The sequence below is a fragment of the Lathyrus oleraceus genome, chromosome 7 (assembly GCF_024323335.1).
Source record: "Lathyrus oleraceus cultivar Zhongwan6 chromosome 7, CAAS_Psat_ZW6_1.0, whole genome shotgun sequence".
Taxonomy (NCBI): Eukaryota; Viridiplantae; Streptophyta; class Magnoliopsida; order Fabales; family Fabaceae; genus Lathyrus; species Lathyrus oleraceus.
Window position 1 is genome coordinate 24,454,050 of NC_066585.1, and position 19,264 is coordinate 24,473,313.

The 19,264-nt window shown below is 31.6% G+C and overlaps 1 protein-coding gene, 1 long non-coding RNA gene and 5 other non-coding genes across 7 annotated transcripts; all 7 read right to left on the minus strand.

Moving 5' to 3' along the window:
• Positions 1-1,347: 1,347 nt before the first annotated feature.
• LOC127101812 (PKS-NRPS hybrid synthetase cheA-like) lies at positions 1,348-3,081 on the minus strand. Its single transcript, XM_051039255.1, has 2 exons — positions 1,860-3,081; positions 1,348-1,774 (listed from the first exon to the last, which is right to left on the minus strand). The coding sequence occupies exons 1-2, from the start codon at positions 3,038-3,040 to the stop codon at positions 1,348-1,350; spliced, it is 1,608 nt and encodes a 535-aa protein (XP_050895212.1). The 5' UTR covers positions 3,041-3,081.
• Positions 3,082-7,537: 4,456 nt separating this feature from the next.
• On the minus strand, positions 7,538-8,816 carry LOC127101449 (uncharacterized). The gene is made up of 2 exons (XR_007794636.1): positions 8,604-8,816; positions 7,538-8,503 (listed from the first exon to the last, which is right to left on the minus strand). It is a non-coding gene; the product is annotated as an uncharacterized LOC127101449 (long non-coding RNA).
• LOC127109753 (small nucleolar RNA SNORD14) lies at positions 7,625-7,747 on the minus strand. Its single transcript, XR_007797008.1, has one exon. It is a non-coding gene; the product is annotated as a small nucleolar RNA SNORD14 (small nucleolar RNA).
• On the minus strand, positions 7,786-7,889 carry LOC127109597 (small nucleolar RNA snoR99). The gene has a single exon (XR_007796870.1). It is a non-coding gene; the product is annotated as a small nucleolar RNA snoR99 (small nucleolar RNA).
• LOC127109563 (small nucleolar RNA snR60/Z15/Z230/Z193/J17) lies at positions 7,986-8,076 on the minus strand. The gene has a single exon (XR_007796837.1). It is a non-coding gene; the product is annotated as a small nucleolar RNA snR60/Z15/Z230/Z193/J17 (small nucleolar RNA).
• On the minus strand, positions 8,128-8,209 carry LOC127109595 (small nucleolar RNA U83). Its single transcript, XR_007796868.1, has one exon. It is a non-coding gene; the product is annotated as a small nucleolar RNA U83 (small nucleolar RNA).
• Positions 8,432-8,526, minus strand: LOC127109565 (small nucleolar RNA Z43). The gene has a single exon (XR_007796839.1). It is a non-coding gene; the product is annotated as a small nucleolar RNA Z43 (small nucleolar RNA).
• Positions 8,817-19,264: the final 10,448 nt, after the last annotated feature.

Consider the following 19,264-nt stretch of genomic DNA (forward strand, 5'->3'; position numbering starts at 1 on the left):
ATCAAATTAAATTCAAGTAAGTTAAGAAACAAATTATGAAGTCTCATATTAACTTTAGTGCACGTCTTGCATAAGTTTTGTTGTCCCATATGGTTGTAGTTCTTTATTCGTAAAGCAACAAGATGGCAATATTCCTATTTACTTTTTTATCCATATTTATCATAAGTTCAACCTAGTAAAGGGTTCCTCAACATTAACAAGCTTTTATTTATCTCTAAGATGATCAACCAAAGAAATAAATGCATAACAATAAATCACATGAAAAATGCATCACTAAAATCGCATCTTTCACACAAAAGATTAGTTTTCATTAAATTTTGCATTGCTTAAGATAAAGAGTTTAGCACATGGTGAGCGTGACAAATACAACAAAAACAATATTTCTAGATAATAATGAAAATGAAATATAAATCTAAGAACAAGTCTGACACAATGGTAAGGCATGCAAAGTCATCGCCTTAGGCCTCACTTTTGGGGTTGTATATAAGGCCTCCAAATGATTTTGTCAACAAATATATCAAAGCAAAAACATTTTCTACCATTGATATGTTTAGTAGCCTAGTGATAAAGCACCTTCCCATTATCATCTGTAATAGTATTAGGTGTATTTTTTCATTCAATGACGTTGGTTATTGCTCTAACAATACATATGATATAATTAATGATTTATTTTAAAATTTTATATAACACAAATCACTTAATGTGGACTGTATTCAAACATTATCAAAACTTAGTCTTTTATGTCAGATAAAGATAAACCATGTGTGTAATCCGGGACGTCCAATGTCAAGTCAAAAGTCTTCAATGATTATACATATAGTCTAAATCCTAATTTGGTTGCTTTTTTCTGGTCCAAGACTCTAACTTTCGGTTTCAAAAAGGGAAGTTACTAACCTTTTATTTCACTTTCTCTTTTTAATTCTCTTTTTGAGATTGGACATTCTATTTACACTAATTTTTTAAGTTTCTTTTGTTAAGTACTCCAACTTTTCACCTGACATGATCTTACTTGTAATGAGTCTAACCTACTACTTATAGTGGATATTATTACGAATCTGTGTAGAAGTAAAAACGAATTGGGACCTTTATTTCATCATGTTTTTTAGCTTTTTTAATTCTTTTTCTCTTTTTTTTTCACATGCATTAGTAAATGCAGTAATCTCATAAGCTACCAAATTACTAGCATTCCTTTCATAAGCTAAACCTACAACCAAGTTTATTCCATAATTAAAAATAATAAGAACAATTTAAAAGACTAACTTCTTTTCAGACTTCTCTTGGCAATGGCAAGAGTCCATCGCTTTGTCAACTTACAATTGGTGCTAACAGATATAATGTCAACATCAATCAGGGGAATGAATAAGTACTACAAGATATAATCTCAACCTTAAGTTGTTTCCTCCAATGAACATGAACATCATCAATGTGTATCGGTATACCACCTAGTCTGTATCTTCCTAACTCACAGGCACAAGGTAACCCATAAGATGTTCTAAGAGTACAACCACATATTTGCCTGTTAGTTCCAACATAATCAACTCTCAATAACTCTTCAGCAATACGTCTCAAAGCAGCTCGAGATACGGAACCACGCAAATAACCATAAAAGGGACTTACGTGCGCGTGCTCAACTTCGTAAAAACTCTTTTGAAAAGAAGCTCTAATGTTTCCCAGTTGTAACCTCAAGTTGTTATTCATTGCTTCCCAACATTTGACCATGTCACCTATACTGTTTCCTAACATCTGCTTTAACTTCCAATGAGCAGATTCAACCCTAAAAATATTGAAAATAACACATAAAAAATACATAGAAATAATATCAGATATAAAAATAACACATACAAAATTATAAGACGTACCGATTAGTCGTTGTGTTACCCAAATGTAGCACTCGATTAATCCATGCTCCAACAAATCTATGCCTATGTAGAGTCAACCATGTGTCTTTCACATAATTAATAAATCCACTATAATCAACACATGCTTGCTCAAGTTGATGCAACCGCTGACCATACTCAACCTCATCACTAGCCCAGACAACTTCCATCCATAATGTGTCTATCGTCTTTTGCAGGTCATTCACCACATGTTGTTTGCATTTGGGACCAACGTTTTTGTTAATGTGAAATCTACATAGCAAATTAATCGAGCTGGGAAACACAACTTCAATTGCTTTCATCAAAGCAAGATCTTTATCTGTCAAAATCACTTGTGGACACATGTCTTTCTTCACAAACAACTCTTTTAATTTCTCCAATACCCAGCAAAAATTCTCTGTTTGCTCAGACTCCATATACGCAAATCCAACAGCAAAAGTCAACTCGGTCGATGTCATGCCAACAATTTCAAACAAAGGTTGTCTATATTTGTTTGTCTTGTAGGTGTTATCCATATCTAACACAATCGGAAATATATTCAACAACTTAACTGAATCAGGATGTGCCCAAAATATCTCTCTCACCACTTCCGAGTCATCCTTTTTTCTACTCCAATACACATATCCTGCATCCTCAATAAGCTTAAACAGATGTTGTATCTCACTCCTAGGACCTCTTATCTCTTTTTGTATCACACTCTTATGCTTGTATACTTGCGTAATCCGAGTGACATTCTCAGGATAATTGTCTTGCAAGGAAAGCAATATGTGTCTAGGTGCTACATGTCTCTTTGCCAAATCAGTGACATGTTGCTTCTCATCTGTGGTCAACCTACCAATAAACGAATGACCTTCTAATCTATCATGTAAACCATGATTATGTAACCCACATTTTACATCAATCTTCCAACCAGATCCATCTTTCGCCGGAGTCGACCTGATTTTAAATGGACATCCACATTTCTTCGACGCACTTTGGGTACCACTATCACTAATCTTGTGTTTCCCACCTTTATCACAACCAAATATTATTTTGTTACTTCTCCCTCTCTTCCCCGTTTCAGTATCTGAACGACTGATAATAACAGTTACTTTATTGTTGATTCCAACCTCTTTAATCCATCTGATAACCTCTTCTCGTGTACCAAATCTTTCCGCCGTCATAAACGCATCAGTAGTATCTACACATATTTGGGGAAGATTTTCCATTCCTGCAAAATAAAAAAAAAATTATAAAAAAATTATAAATAAAAAAAAATAATAATAATAAAAAAAAAGCGAACCGGAAGACTTCTTGAAAGACTTCCGGAACACATATAATACATACCGGAACACTTCTCCAAAGAGTTCCGGTATGTAAAATTTGTTCACCGGAACTCTTTCAAGAAGTGTTCCGGTTTTGTAAAATTTTTTTAATTGAACCGGAACTCTTTCATGAAGTGTTCCGGTTCATTGATTTATGGGTTCCGGAATTCATTCTTGAAGTCTTCCGGTTTGGGAAAAATACATACCGGAAATCTTTTTGCAGGAGTTCCGATGCGAGGGGTGTGAAAGTATAATTTCTGAAATTTTCAACTGAATCGTAAAAATGAAATCGTAAATTGGTTAAAACCAATTAAGGGTAGAATGAGAATTTTTAAAATTTTGTAGGGATATGGGGCTAACTGTAGGGGTACAAGGTAAAATTTTTCTTGTTTCAATATAGACGGTTAGGGTTTCATTTTTAAATTGATTAAATGCGTTTGATCTTCTCGCTAATCACTCAATATTTTTAAAGAAAAGTTACTTCATAAAATAAAATATATTCAACTTTTATTAAAGAAAATATAGAAAGAAAATTTCTAAAAGATCAGATGCAATTAATAAACTTTTTGGTTAATAATAATAAATTTATTAAATAAAATAAACAGTAAATTTTAAGTAATTATAAATTGATTATATGTGTATGATCTTTTCGATAATTACTTATTTTTAAATAAAAGTTACTTCATAAAATAAAACATATTCAACTTTTATTAAAAATATATACATAAAACAAATTTCTAGAAGATCAAATACATTTCATAAACTTTATAGTCTATAATAGTAAATTATTAAATAATATAAATAGTAAATTTTAAGTAATTGTAAATAACTTATCAACCTTCATGTCAACAAGTAAAACCATTTTTTCGATTTATGTTTTTTTAGATTATTATATAAAAATATTTTAAAATCATATAGAGTAAAAATATTCGCTAATATAAAAGGCAATAAATAAATAAATAATTATACAATATAAATAATTTTACACTGTTAACCAATCACCATCTTGTATTATATTAAATTAAATTATAATTTTTAAAGTAATAATGTAACATAGATGAGTGATGAATTCCTATTAGACGGTAATGTAAAATAATTTTACATTATCAATGCATAATTATTAAACTCATAAATAAATGATATAGTAGACTTCATTAAAAAATATTAGGTTAAATTATAGTTTTGGCCAAACTCAGAACATCAATCCCCCTCTTTATTTTGTAAAATTTTTTGAACCCCTTGCCATTTATCATTAAAAAAAATAGTGATATGTCATTTTTTTTTATTTAATACGTGGCATACATGTGATTGTGGCATTAAACAAATTGTATTTTTTTCACTAATGGAATAAAATGAAAGTTATTTTTAATAATATTTAATTCATAAATTATATTATATTAATTAATATAATGTTTAATTAACACATGTGTAAAAATTAAAGTGAGCATATGTTCCATAATTAGCAATGAAGAGAAAAAAGCACATCGAAGAAGACGGTGAGACTCCAACGTAAATATATATATATCAAATTTCTAAAAGATCAAATACATTCCATAAACTTTAGTCTATAAAAGTAAATTGTTAAATCATATAAATAGTAAATTTTAAGTAATTGTAAATAATTTATCAACCTTCATGTCAAACAAGTAAAATCATTTTTTTGATTTATGTTTTTTTAGATTATTACATAAAAATATTTTAAAATAGTATAGAGTAAAAATATTTGCTAATATAAGGCAATAAATAAAGAAAAAATAAATTATACACTAACAATGTAAATTAATTTTACTATTAACCAATCACTATTGTATTCTATCAAATCAAATTAAATTTTTAAGTGATGAATTTCTATTAGACTTCACTAAAAATATTTGATGAATTTCAAAAGACAATAAATAAAGAAAAAATAAATTATACATTAACGATTGTAAATTAATTTTACACTATTAATCAATTACTATTTTGTATTCTATCAAATCAAATTATAAGTTTTAAGTGATGAATTTCTATTAGACTTCACTAAAAATATTAGGCTAAATTACAGCTCTGATTTTACTATTTTGCCCAACTCACAATGTGTCATTTTTTATAGCATACAACTGATTATGTATTAAATAATTTTTTCATTAATATAATGTTTAATTAACACATGTAGAAATCAAATTGAGCATGAACACTAAGTCAGGTAGGTATTCTTAGACTCGTTTTGTGGTTGTTATTGACGAAAACAAATCTAAATCCTAACTTTAATTGTAATGTCAAATAACATAGAATGTCAGTTCCTAACTTAAAATCTAAACCCTCATCTTAGATGAAGGAAGTTGCCCTGATAATTATAATTTGTTCTGAAATTGATAGTCGAGATATCAACTATCTTACTACGCACAAAACATGCATAGGAACTACCAAACCTGCCCTTAATTAAAAATAATAATTACGCTTCACAAAGCCAATATATGCAATTCACTAATATTATGGTAATTGCCCAATTAAAAGCACGGAAATGGCTGGCGAAATGCTAAGGATGTGTTTGATTTTTAAAAACAGTTTTTTTTTTCAAAATTTATAAAATTAAAAATTTGTTTGATTACAATGTTTTAGAAAATTATTTTTAAAAACTCTTTCATTTTTTTTATTGTTTTTAAAAATGAAAAACAATAACAAGTTTAATATGTTTTTCATTTTTAATTTTGGATTTCTGGATTTCTGTTTTCATTTGAGTTATCATTTTTTATTTTCTCATTTTTAAAACTGTTTTTAAAAATAATTTATTAAACAAATATTTCTATTTTCTCATTTTTAAAACAGTTTTGAAAAATCATATTACCAAATAAATTTTTTAATAGTTCTCTTCTTAAAAATACTTTTCCAAAAAAGCAAAACTGATTCAAACGGGCCCTAAATATTTCATTTTTATTTTTCAAAATTTTAAAAAATTCAACTATCCCCCTTACCGGGTTAAAGCTTCCCTATACCATAACTTTAAATCACCATATCCGCGTTCCATTCATCCATCTTTGACAGCAGTTTTGCCTCAAAATCCAAAGTGATTATTATAACTTTCATTTGGTCTATGTATGGTTCATGCCTTCATCTACGTGATTCTGTATCTGGTTTTGTTTATTTGCATCCAGGATGGACATTGATGTGTTCGACATTTTCTGTGTGTATCCATTTTTTTTCTGTTTTCAGATATAAAACCCTTTTTTTCTTTCTGTTTTCAGAGTTGAGTAGTAAATAAATCTTCTATATTCATATGAGAGCCATTTCTTTCTATTTTCATAGTTGTTGCTATTGCATTTCTTATTTCTTTCAATTTTCAGTGATATTATATCTGTTGGTTTTTGTTTCCTTTCCCTTTTCAACGATGAGAACCATTTCTTTGTAACTTCATAGCGTTTAAGTAATCAAATTTGTTTTACCATTCATTGGTATACATGTTCTGACTTGCATAAACTCCAGATCATACTTATAGCATAAGTTTTCCATGCCCCATCCCCACTTTATATTAGCCTAATGATCACAAGCATGTTTCATGTTTCATTTTTCAACATTCAATAACAAGCATGTTTAATATTTCATGTTTCAACATAAAATAACAAACATGTTTAGCCTAATTACTATACTTCTCAATCTAATAAGCATGCTTAATTTTTCAACATACAAGTATAAACTGTATACTAACTTAGGTAGCTTAGTTACTTAGCATATTGTTTTCGCAGCCACAGCATTTGGGACATTTAGATTTCTCATTACTTACTTTTTGCTTTCATACAATGCAAATACACTTTAAATCATATGAAGATTGTGGCAAACACTTCTCATTGTAGTCTTCAACTAGAGTTCTGATATGATAGTTGTTATATGTTCTTAAATTCTGCAGTGGTATGATAGTTATTGGTCGTTGTGCTATGTAACTGTTTAGATACATATGTTTAGCAAACTGTTTAGATACATATATCAGTAATCATGGCATGAGTTTACTTCCTTATCCTTCCAAGTTATATATACAGCTAAATAAACTCAATTGGAAAAGGGATATCAATTTGATGTCATATATTTTAACATGGTAGATCCCTGTTTATTTTTACTAGTGTTCTCCTCTTAAATTTATTCTGTTTTGATTTTGTCATTGTAGAAAGAGAATCATAGTATTGATCTACCAAATAACCAAACTAGAAACCCTTCAAACTGAAAACCAAAATTATGTGGTTTGGATGTTTGGGCCAAAATCCAACCGAGCCCGACAGCGTGTCGACCTCCTATCAGATAGGAGAGATGACTAACAAATGTTCAATCATGAATAGATCAGTTGAACCATACTTACATAAAGATAGGAATAACAGAGCGGAAAAATTGAAATAAATTGAGTAAACAAATTTAAAAATTAAGCATACTGTGAAAATTAACATTATTTGACAAAAGAATTAACAAATTAAGTGTCGTCTCAGACATCCAAGGAAGGATAAAAACAGCATTAGCTCTCAAGCCTGGCGAAGGCGAAAGCTCTTGGTCGGCCACTGCGAATGTTTTGAGAAACAAGCCTTAATGCTATCATCACTGACAACATTACCATAAACTAACAAAAATACTTATCCATTGAATAATGTTCCATCCTAAAATGATCAGCAAAATATTATTAAAAGAGCTGACAAAGTGAAACAGATGGATAATTTGCATATAAGGGACGTCTTCTTCCCAAAAGAAATCAGAAACACTGCTTCCGGGGCAGACGAATGTCCCAAAAGAAGCAATTGAAGTTAAAAACAAAACAGCGCATAATTGAAAATTTAGTTCATTGAAGGAGAATCATCAGATAGGAGCGAAAGACTAAAAGATTTGCTTAATCATGATTAGATCAGTTGAACTATGCTATTCATCATCACATGAGTCTCCATCAACAATGTGAATCTACCAGTAAAAATAAACAAAAGGATAAACTATAAATCCTCAGAAGGAAGGCAGTATGGTACAATAATCATCAATATTCATACCCTAACATATAATCCATCGATCTCATCATTGGAAGAACAATAACAGAAAAAATTGAATCAAATTGAGAAAAAATAATGTGAAAATTAGATCTAAGTGTGAAGAGAAAATAAAAAGAGGCCTCATAGAGAAGATTAGATTTTCCACATGAATTAATTCAGACATATGCTTGTCTAAATATTTAGTTTAATCATCGGCCAATTGAAAGAATAAAAAATTGGAGAAAAAAAGTGAAAAACGTGATTTGATTTCAGGAAGAGACTCGGAATATGGGTGGTGATATAACAGGATGGTCGGCAAGGCCGAATCGGCCGTTACGACGAACGAGACCTAATCACAAATCATCATCGTCACTTTCAAACTCGATGGAGATTGAAATATGAAATCAACACGATCGAACGAAAACTAGTAAAAGAAACGAGAGATATACCAGAGTTGCCAAAATGCAGCGCCAATGGTGAAACCCTAAATCTGAGAGAAGAAGATGAGATTGAGATGTGGGTAAGGAGGTGTTTATAAAGAGTGGGGAGTGAGGGCTAGGGTTTTTTGGGTGAAACGGTAAACGCGTGTAACTGAATTCTAGAATGTTCGGAGGGTGCGCCTTTGCTTAACCTGCGCCGCCAGGTAACATTTAACGGGTTCAATAAACTGGTTCTTTTTGTATAACCAGCTTAGTTTTTTCTTTTTGGTATTAAGGTTTACTAGTATTATTTTTAAAAAGTTGGTTTCATACCCCCTCTTTTTAGCTATACACCGTCCGATTTGTGATAATTTCAAAATATCTCTTTTGTTTTTCTGTTAAAAAAATGGTTTTAATATTCAAATTGTAAGTTTAGCCAATTTCAATAGTTCTAATTTTCCTTCTTTTTTTCTTGTGAAATGCATCGATAGAGAATATGTTGTTACGTAAAGATTTAACTAAAATATTTATGATTGGTTAAAATTTTGATGCTAGAACAACTAGTTTAAAGTGATATGTGGTCTTCAGAATCATGAGTTAATCATTTATTTATTATTTGTTTCAATAAAAAAAAGTCACGACATGATTATGAATTAATAAAATACGTGGTAATAAGACACATTGAATTCTCACACAGATTATTTGTCGAAATCATGGCTTTGATGATTTCACACATATTTATATCTTTCGCAACGGACTTTAGCCGCAACCGAAACTTCTACTAAATGCAACTGTTGATAATTCTTTATTGTCCAAAAGTGTAAAGGATGTAGTCTCTATTATTAATCGTATGGCTCTCAATGATCATCAGGTTCAATATAGTAGAGGCACGACACAAAAGAAAACGGGAATTCTTAAGTTGGGTACGAATGATGCAATATTAGCGCAAAACAAGTTTCTCACTCAAATTGTAGAAGAATTGACCAACTAGCTGTTAAAACTCCCACGACAACCCAAACAGATGCATGAGTCATCGAGTAAAGTTCAACATGTTGTTTTCTATGAGTTTTGCACAGGTGATCATCCAACTGGGGTTTGCCCTCCGATTAACGAAGAGGTTAGTTATTTGGGAAATCAACAAAAATAAGGTGTGTATCCAGCAAACCAGAACTATCAAAGAGGTAACAATGTTAACTAGGGCCAAGGTTGGAGACAAAATGACATTGGACCGTCAACTTGGCAAAATCCGTACCAGAGCCACAACCAGAATCTACCTCAACACGATAGAACCGCTAAGTTAGAAGATACTTTGAACCAGTTTATGCAATTGTCCATGGAAAACTAGAAAAATACGGATGCTTCAATTAGGAATCTTAAAACACAAGTAGGACAAATAGCTAAACACTTGGCTGACCAACAAGGAGGAACATTCACCACCAACACGCGGAATAATTCAAAGCAACATTGCAACACAATCATAACAAGGAGTGGTAGAATGATTGAAATGGGAGTTGGTGAAAATGTAGAGAAAGAAAGAGTTATGGTTGAAAGAAGAGAAAAACAAGAGGGAGAAAGTGAGAAGGAAGTAAAAAAAAATTAAAAAAAATTAAGGAAGGGGTAGTTGAAAACGAGAAGAATTTGAGTGATAAGCGGAAAAAGCAGAAAACAAGAGAAGAGAAATGAAGGATGATCAATCCGCCTGCACAACACCTATCGTATCCTCATGATCATACCAAGAAGGACCAAGAAAGGCAATATATGAGGCTCCTAGATATTTTCAGAAGTTTACAAGTTAACATTCCATTGGTTGAAGCACTTGAAAAAATGCCAACATATGCAAAGTTTATGAAAGAAATTCTAACAAAGAAACGGAGAATCATGGATGAAGAAATAATTCAAGTGGATGCTAGCTGCAACGTTGTTATTTAGAAAGCCCTTCCACAAAAAGAAACTGGTCCTAAAAGAGTTATGTTACTTATTACTAGGAAACATAAATGTTGGAAAGGCGTTGGTTGATCTCGGTTCTAGCATAAATCTCATTCCTTTATCAGTGGTTAAGAGGATATGTGATCTGGACATGAAACGTATGAAGATGATACTACAACTAGCAGACAAATCCATCACCGACCATCATGAATAGTTGAAGACGTATTGGTTAAAGTCAACAGATTTTTATTTCCTATAGATTTTATGGTGATGGATATTGAGGCAAATGATGATACTCCTCTAATTCTAGGCCGACCTTTCATGAAGACGCAAGAATGATGATAGATGTGGATGGGAGATTAATAAAGGTTGGAGTGCAAGATAAAGAGGTCACTTTTAGTTTGTTTGAAGATATCAAGCATCCAATCATCAAAGGAATGTGCTTCAAAATGGATGTTAGTGGCAAATAAAAAAAGGATGAGGCAAGACCACATGATAGTGGTAAAGATTCTTGGACCATTTTAGAAAAACCACCCTGAATTCGCTTGAAAAAGGCGTCGAGTTAATGATGTTAAACAAGTGATTATTGGGAGGCACCCCAATGTTTAAGGTATCTTTTGCTTTGTTTAGCATTTGGTTTTAGTTATCGTATTTTGCATCTGAAAATTTCAAAATTTGGCAAAGTCTGGTTTTTATGCAGAGCCCATCAACCCTGAGCATAGCGCAGGTGTGCTCTGCGCAACATTCCTGGGCTGCACACAAATGACAGACACCGCCAACTTGAAATTAATGTTATTTAACCCTCACTTAACCAGCAACCTAATACCTGGATTGGTTGGAATTTTGTTGAAAACACAACTTGGAATGATGGTTAAATGTTACGTAGTTATTTTTTCAAAATGGTTTCAAAGTAGTAAGTAGTAGTGGTAATTAATTTCAAATAAAGTCATTTTTGTTGTTTGTCTTCATCATTGATCTAATTTTCTTGAAAAAAACAATGAAGACTTAATCAAGCCTCAAAGAACTCGGCAAAAATGTAATGGTGATGATAAGAATTTGGATGAATTGCACACAGGCAAGGTACACATTTATTGTTATATATAATGTAACATGATTTTGAACTTTGTTCTTTATACAAAATCATTTCATGCGTCATTTTGAAAAAACATATCTTCATGCTTGAATCACATAGTTCAAAAACCAAAATTTGTGAGGAAATTCATCCATTGTTTATTGATACACTCATAATAGCTAATACTTTTGTTTAACTCGGTTGATTCATGTCCAATCTTTCAACTGTTTTGAGATTTGTGGGGCATAAAAAGGATCAAGGCAATTTTTTCTGATAGAGCAAAACCACTCAGCCAAAATAGTCTCATCATACCATGTGAGTAAGTGAGTATTTGCAAACCCTTTTGAGCCTTGTAAAGCAGTGAATGGATCAATGGTTGAAAACAACAAATCTCTAAGTAAACCACTTGGTGTGATTGTTGTATATCATTAAAAAAACAAATTCATCATTGATCCATTCTATTTTCTTTGAAAATAAACCCGGAACCAACATATGATAACATCATCAAGAATGAAGAGTTGATTTATGAAAAATTAAGAATCGATCAAGTTATGGAGAGGGTGTTTTTTGAATAAAGAAGTGAAAAGATGAAATCAAAAAGAAGAAAATAAGATACAATCAAGAAAATAAAATAAAAATGAAAGCAAAGAAAAAAGAATAAGCATCAAATAAAGAATGATTGCATTAAAAAGAATTGAGGGGTGAAAAAAAAATGGACACAAGAAAGGAAGAAAAAATAAGTTTTCTTTGAAATACTCTTCATCAACTTGGACCAAACTTTTAAACCAATAGTTTTAGGAAATATCCTTTCCGTGCAAAAAACCAGCCAAGTTACAACCAAGAACAAATTCCTTATTGATTTATGCTTCCAAATTCATCAAGATTGAATTATGAAAGATGAAAATATGAATTGATCAGATGTCAGCAAAGGAATTAGAATAGAGTCCATTTCTCGCATGATTTCACAAAATTATTCATCCATTTTATGAAGAAGAGTATTAGGGTGATTCAAGTTAAAGTATGTCACTGATTTAAAATGTATGTAATGATATTTGTATGAAAGAACTTATTTCATAATCATGCTTTTGTTCTAGAAAAGTAATAAGCACAATGGTTGCTCATGCGTTTCTCAGTTTGAACCATGCATGTTCCATCAATTGTTTTGCAAAAACATCATTGAATATTGACTCTTGATAGATTCTATTGTTTTGAGAGATCCATGCTCTTGATTGAGGACAAACAAGAATCCAAGTTAGGGATAATTTGATAAGTGCCCAAGAAAGAGTAGTAGAGCATAAAATTTTGGCACTTATAAAATCTACGAATACGAATTCATGATATTTTCCACAATTTTATCTAGAAAAATGAAGCTAGGTAAGAGAATGATTACTTTTTTATTGTTATTGTGAATTTATGCAGGAAGAATCACCCAAGTCAAGCCTAAACATTAAAATAACAAAGCTTACATGCTACAAGGGCGCTACAGCACATAACAACGAGCAAAATAGGCAAAACACGAGCACAGGCGCTACAAGCTCGTTGCAGCATGCTACAGAAAGCTCGATCCATCAATTTTCCAGTGAGGTCATGTTGCCAGCATGCTTGTAGCGCAAATGCGTTGCAACATAACTTGTTGCACAGAGTGCAAGTGCACAATAACACAACTTTTTGCAAAGAGTGCACTAAGGAGGTTTAAGTCCAAGTCGCTTTACAGAAGTCTTCAGAGTTAAGCAATATGGGTGCGTTGTAGCATAATTTTTTGTGTTATGGCGCGGTCATGATACTTTGGAAAAATTATAAATAGTTGCAAGTCATTTCAGTATAAGTATGTTAGGTAGTTGGAGAAACATCAGTAAAATAGGAACATAAGTAAATGGCGAGTGAGAAAAGAGTTGGATACACATCAGATTATTGGGAAATCGCATTTGATGCTCCTTCAATTTCATTCTTCCATTTTGTACCAAGCTACCATGAGTAGCTAAATCCATTTCTTGTTGGGATTTGATGTAGTTAGCAGTGACAGTATGCATGTTTATTGATCATGGTGTTATATATAATTTATTTATGAATTAATATCGATGTTATCTTTGTTTCACGGTTTAACTTTATAGATTGGAATTGATATTGAGAAATACAGTTCGAATTTTGATCTAAGATAATCATCTATTAGATTCTAAATGTTAGACATAGATTTGGGTTTAACATTCACCGCAAGTATCGATTCATAATGCTACCTTATTATTTAATAGGGTGAGAAATCATCGTTTAAATAATAAGGTTGAACTCTCGTCAGAAGTTTAGACATAAACTTTGTTTGCTAGCGATACATGATGATATTGATGAATATCTAGATTTTGTATAACTGATCAGTAAACTATTTATTCAATCAGTGGATGAAATCCAATTTCGGCAAGCTTTCTCATATTTAAATCTTCATTTATTATTTACCATTTTTACATTATGTATTTTATGTAGAGAAATAACTTGACCACTTTTCACTTAAAACTATATTAAACAGTTTAACGGTTTTTATATCGTATCAGTCCTTGTGGATACGATACAAACAATACTTACTTTCGATATATTGAACATCAAACAGCGTCGCATGCACCCTGTTGTGGCAATCTGTCATAAGACACCTTGTTTCCCACAATTGTTCCCTTGTACCTGATTCGTTGCTTGGTAAGTAGAAAGAGTGATATGAAGACGTTAATTCACGTAATGGGCTTGATTTTATTTCCTTTTTTTGGCTCATGATCCAAGACATCACAAGAAACCCTATTAAAGGCTTATAAATAAACCATGATGAAGATTGAAAAGAAGGTTCATCATTATTCCAAAAATACAAGACAAAATATAATAGTGTGATGTTAATGGATATAAAAGAGAGTTCTTTTTCTCACCATTTATTGTACTAGATGCTTAGGTCTGGCGCGATTGTAGTCGTCTCTTACTAATTATCCATCTCAAAAAGTCTTCACGTTGCTTTTAGGTTTACATTTCTTCTCCAGTATTTGTTTAAGAATGTGTCTGTTAAGAACCATGTCTCTAGTTTGTACTCAGCTCATCATGAGTTAAACCTTTTGTATGTTGAGCAATGGGACATTAATATTATGATGTTTTTATGTTAAGTGATGTGTTATTTAGTGGCTTGTTTTATTATGTGTTAACTTTCTTACAAATCGGATTCTTTGAGTGATCAACTTATAAAAAGATAATAGCTTGTTATTGCAAGAGATCCAACAACAAGTGTATTTCATAATAAAAGTAGTTGAAAAGAGTAGGATGAAGATATTCACTTGATTAGTTCACTTATAGATAAATAGCTACAACTATAAGGGACTTCAGAATATAAATAGACGTATTTTAGGGTTATAAGTGTGACTTAGAGATTCATTCCCTTGCTCTAGTAATGCATGCTTTGATTTTATAGAAATACACCTCTAGATCATTATGACCTTTCATGGCACGAAACTACACATCATGAACACACAATTACTTCATTAACATTAGTGGACCTTGGCTCAATATGCATTATCTTGATATCATTTCACTTTCACCTTACATTGTTTAGATTTGGTTTAAAGAGGAAAGATTGAACTCGTGACATTCATATATTATTTTTATCCTTGCTCATGCTTAAGTTCAAAAGATAGTTTCTTGCAAAATCAACCTAAGTAACATTCATTCCCCGTGGGTACGATATCCTTAATTTTTATCACTTGCTACTTTTAAACATACATGTATACTTGCATGTGACACATTTCAAGCAACAACAATAGTAAGAATATATATGACAGAAGTCAAACTTATTTGCTTTAACAAAATAACACCTGGTTATACCCATCAGTAAAACCCAGAGATCAAAAGACAGAAAATTCCCAGAGGAATTCTGTCTTAGGACCTTCTGTACCAGTGAGATTTCTTACTCAGAGAACTAATTGGTTTAGAGTCAAATAACCCAAAATCATACATAAAACAATCAAAAGCATAAACATTTTGTATTAGAATAAAATAACAATTAATGACAAATGGTCCCGTGACACAACATTCAAAATAATTTAATCATTAACCATAGTTATTACCCAACAACTAAGAAACCAAGTGTCAGAAAACCTTTCAGATTCGTGATACATAAGTGGACAGGTGTTAAAACAAATTCTACTTATATGCTATCAAAGGCGATTAATTAAATTATGAGCATCAGAGGATGATTTGCATCATGGGCTACTATTAATTAAGAGCTGGTTCAAAGCTTCTGACCACAGTAGCTTTTGATCATCATCAGACTTTGATCCTCTATTCAGAAGCAAGCACTAGTCTTTTACAAAATGAATGTTCAAATTCTTTTTTATAAAATCAAGTATTTTAATAGTAAGAGGCTTGGTAAATATATCTGCCAATTGATTATCAGTATCAATGAAATGTATATCTATCACACCCTTCTGAATATAATCTCTGATAAAATTATGTTTTATTTCCATGTGATTGGTTCAAGAATGCTGAATAGATTTTTTGTCAAACAAATAGTAGCAGTATTGCCACAAAAAAATAGGAATGTTGCTTCCACTTATTTGATAGTCTTCCAATTGATATTTCATCATAAGTAGTTGTGTATAATAACCTACAATTAAGATGTATTATGCTTCTGCTATAGACAAAGCAATGGTTGCTTGTCTTTTACTAACATAGGGTATTAGGTTTTCACATATGAGTTGAAAATTTCCACTAGTGGATTTTCTCTCAATTCTATTCCCAACATATTCAACATCACAAAATCCAACTAGCTTATAATCTAGAGATTTCATATAAAGCAACACTAGATTGCTTGTTCCCTTCAGATACTTAAAGATTCTCTTAACAACTTTTAAGTGAGTCTATCTAGGATCTGACTAAAATATTGCACATAGACAAACACTGAATCAAATATCTAGTCTAGTAGTTGTTAAATAAAGTAAAGAATCAGTCATACCTTTGTACAACTTCTGACAGGCCTTTGCGTTACTTTCCTCTTTGCTCAAAATGCAGGTTGGATGCATAGGAGTTGTCATGATCTTGCAATCATGTAGCTTCAACTTTTTTAGAAGCTCCTTTGTACATTTTGTCTGATGAATATAAACTTCATCCTTGCATTGATTGATTTGAATACCAAGGAAGAACTTCAGCTCTCCCTTCATACTCATCTCAAACTCAGCATGTATTATCTTTGAAAATTCTTGTCAAAGTAAAGAATTAGTAGAGTCAAAGATAATATCATTGACATGTACTTGGATAATTAAGATATTATTTTTAAGTGTCTTTCTAAAGAAAGTAGTGTCTACTTTCCCTTTTTGAAAACCATTTTCTAACAGAAAACTACTCGGTCTCTTATACCAAGCTTTAGTGCTTGTTTGAGTCCATAAAGTGATTTCATAAGTTTTAAAACATGATATGGGTGGACTAAGTCCTCGAACCCATATAGTTGTTTAACATACACTTCTTCATAAATGATTCTATTTAAAAATGCACTTTTAACATTCATTTGGTATAAAATAATGTCATGATTAATAACATATGATAGAAGTAACATGATTGCCTCTAACCATGCAACTAGTGCAAGGGTCTAAAAGAAATCTATACCTTCTTGATGACTATAGCTTTGAGCTACAAGTATAGCCTTATTTCTTATCATTTCTCCTTGCTCATTGAACTTTTTTATGAATAACCATTTTGTTCCAATAGTGTTCTTATGATAAGGTCTGGGTACCAGATCCTATACATTATTCCTTTGGAATTAATTCATCTTTTCTTGCATTGCACAATCCATTCATCATTAGAAAGTGCTTCATCAACAAAAGTGGATTTAGTCATGAAAAGTAGTCATAACATTGAATGTTCTTCTCTGAAGGCATACCCTGCCTTTCTAGGACTGTCTTTGTTTCCAAGGATTAACTCTTATGGATGAGAAGACTTGTACTTGGAGGTCTTCTTGGATTGTGATGCTTTAGGGGATCCATCTTGAGCTTCTTCATAATCTTCAACATTTGGATGAGCTTATGAGGTTGGATCATCTTTTGGACCAGTAACTCCTGAAGTTCTGATAGCTTTTGAGCATCCAGCTTCTGATGGATTGTTAGCTTTTGAACTTCCAGCTTACAGACCTCTAGTTGTTGAGGTGTCTTCAGATACATAGATTTATGAAAAGCTTCGAATTAGCTCTGACATTTACTGTCCGACTTTTTTTCATCAGATTTGATGTGTATTGACTCTTCAACCATTTTGGTTTCAAAGTTATACACCCTGTATGCCTTTGAGCGCTCAAAGTATCATAAAAATATACCCTTTTGAGCTTTTGCATCAAATTTCTTAAGATATACTTTATTCTGCATAACATGTATATCAAACTTGATGAAAATAAGAAATATTTAGCTTTCTTCCTTTGAACAACTCACATGAAGTCTTTTTCAAAATAGGTTTAATATAGATTCTATTTTGAACATAACATGTTGTGTTTATAGCTTCTGCCATTTCTTGTAATGATATCTCTCTCTCTCTCTCTCTCTCTCTCTCTCTCTCTCTCTCTCTCTCTCTCTCTATATATATATATATATATCAACAACTCCATTTTTGTTGTGGTGTTCTAGGAGAAGAGAACTCATGGAGAATTCCATGTTTTCACAAAAAGTTTTAAATGGCTCATTTTCAAATTCTCCCCGATGATCACTTCTTACTTTTAAATTTTTTTATTCCTTTTCAATTTGTACTTGTATGCAGGAGATGTTGAACACATCGTATGATTCACCCTTGGTTCTAAGGAATTTAACCCAAGTCCATTTTCTACAGTCATCTATGATGACTAATCTATATTTCTCCCCATTGATTAATATAGTACTAACAGGACCAAACAAATCAATGTGAAGCAGTTTTAAATGTCTAGTGGTAGAGACAGTGTTTTTAGTTTTAAAAGAGGTTTTATTAATTTTCATTACCCGACATGCTCCACAAAGAACATCTGAGTGCTAATTGAGTTATGGAAATCCTTTAATAAGTTTCAACTTGCTAAGTTTAGAGATTAATCTCCAGTTAACATGACCTAACCTTTCGTGCCAGAGCCACTTCTCATCACTCACTGATAGAAGGCAAAGTACCTTTTGATCAACCAATTCAAAAAATAATAATTTTATAAATATTGTCTTTCCTCTTACCTTTGAACACTATGGACTTGTCAGATTCATTCATGACTATACAATTGTTCTTATTAAACATGACTTCATAACTATTGCCACAATTGACTAATGCTCAATAGGTTATGTTTTAGTCCATGTACAAGCCAAACATTATTAATTGAGATAGAGGACTTACCAATCATACACATACAGATGATCTTTCATTTCTGGTTTCCTCCAAATCCCACAGTTCCTCCCTCTTTTAGAGTTAGATTTTAGAACATATGTTTTTCTCTTGTCATATGTTGTGAGTAGCCATTGTCCATGTACCATGATTGCTACTCTGATTCTTATTTGAAGCATATATGTAGCAAAAACAATTTTAGATTTAGGTACCCATAGTCTTATGGGTCCTTTAAGGTTAGTTCTGACAGGTTTCTTCTTGCTTTGTACCTTTGATTTTATACGATAAATCTTAGGATCATTCAAGACTTTTGATTTAAAATTTTGTTGTATTGAATTGATCTTTACCTCAGGTTATGATGTCT

Bases quoted from the DNA above. Each gene is read 5' to 3' on its own strand.
- LOC127101812 (XM_051039255.1), bottom strand. From the start codon at position 3,040: ATGACGGCGGAAAGATTTGGTACACGAGAAGAGGTTATCAGATGGATT. The intron at 1,775-1,859 runs GTACGTCTTATA...CAATATTTTTAG, and splicing joins GGTAACACAACGACTAATCG to GGTTGAATCTGCTCATTGGA.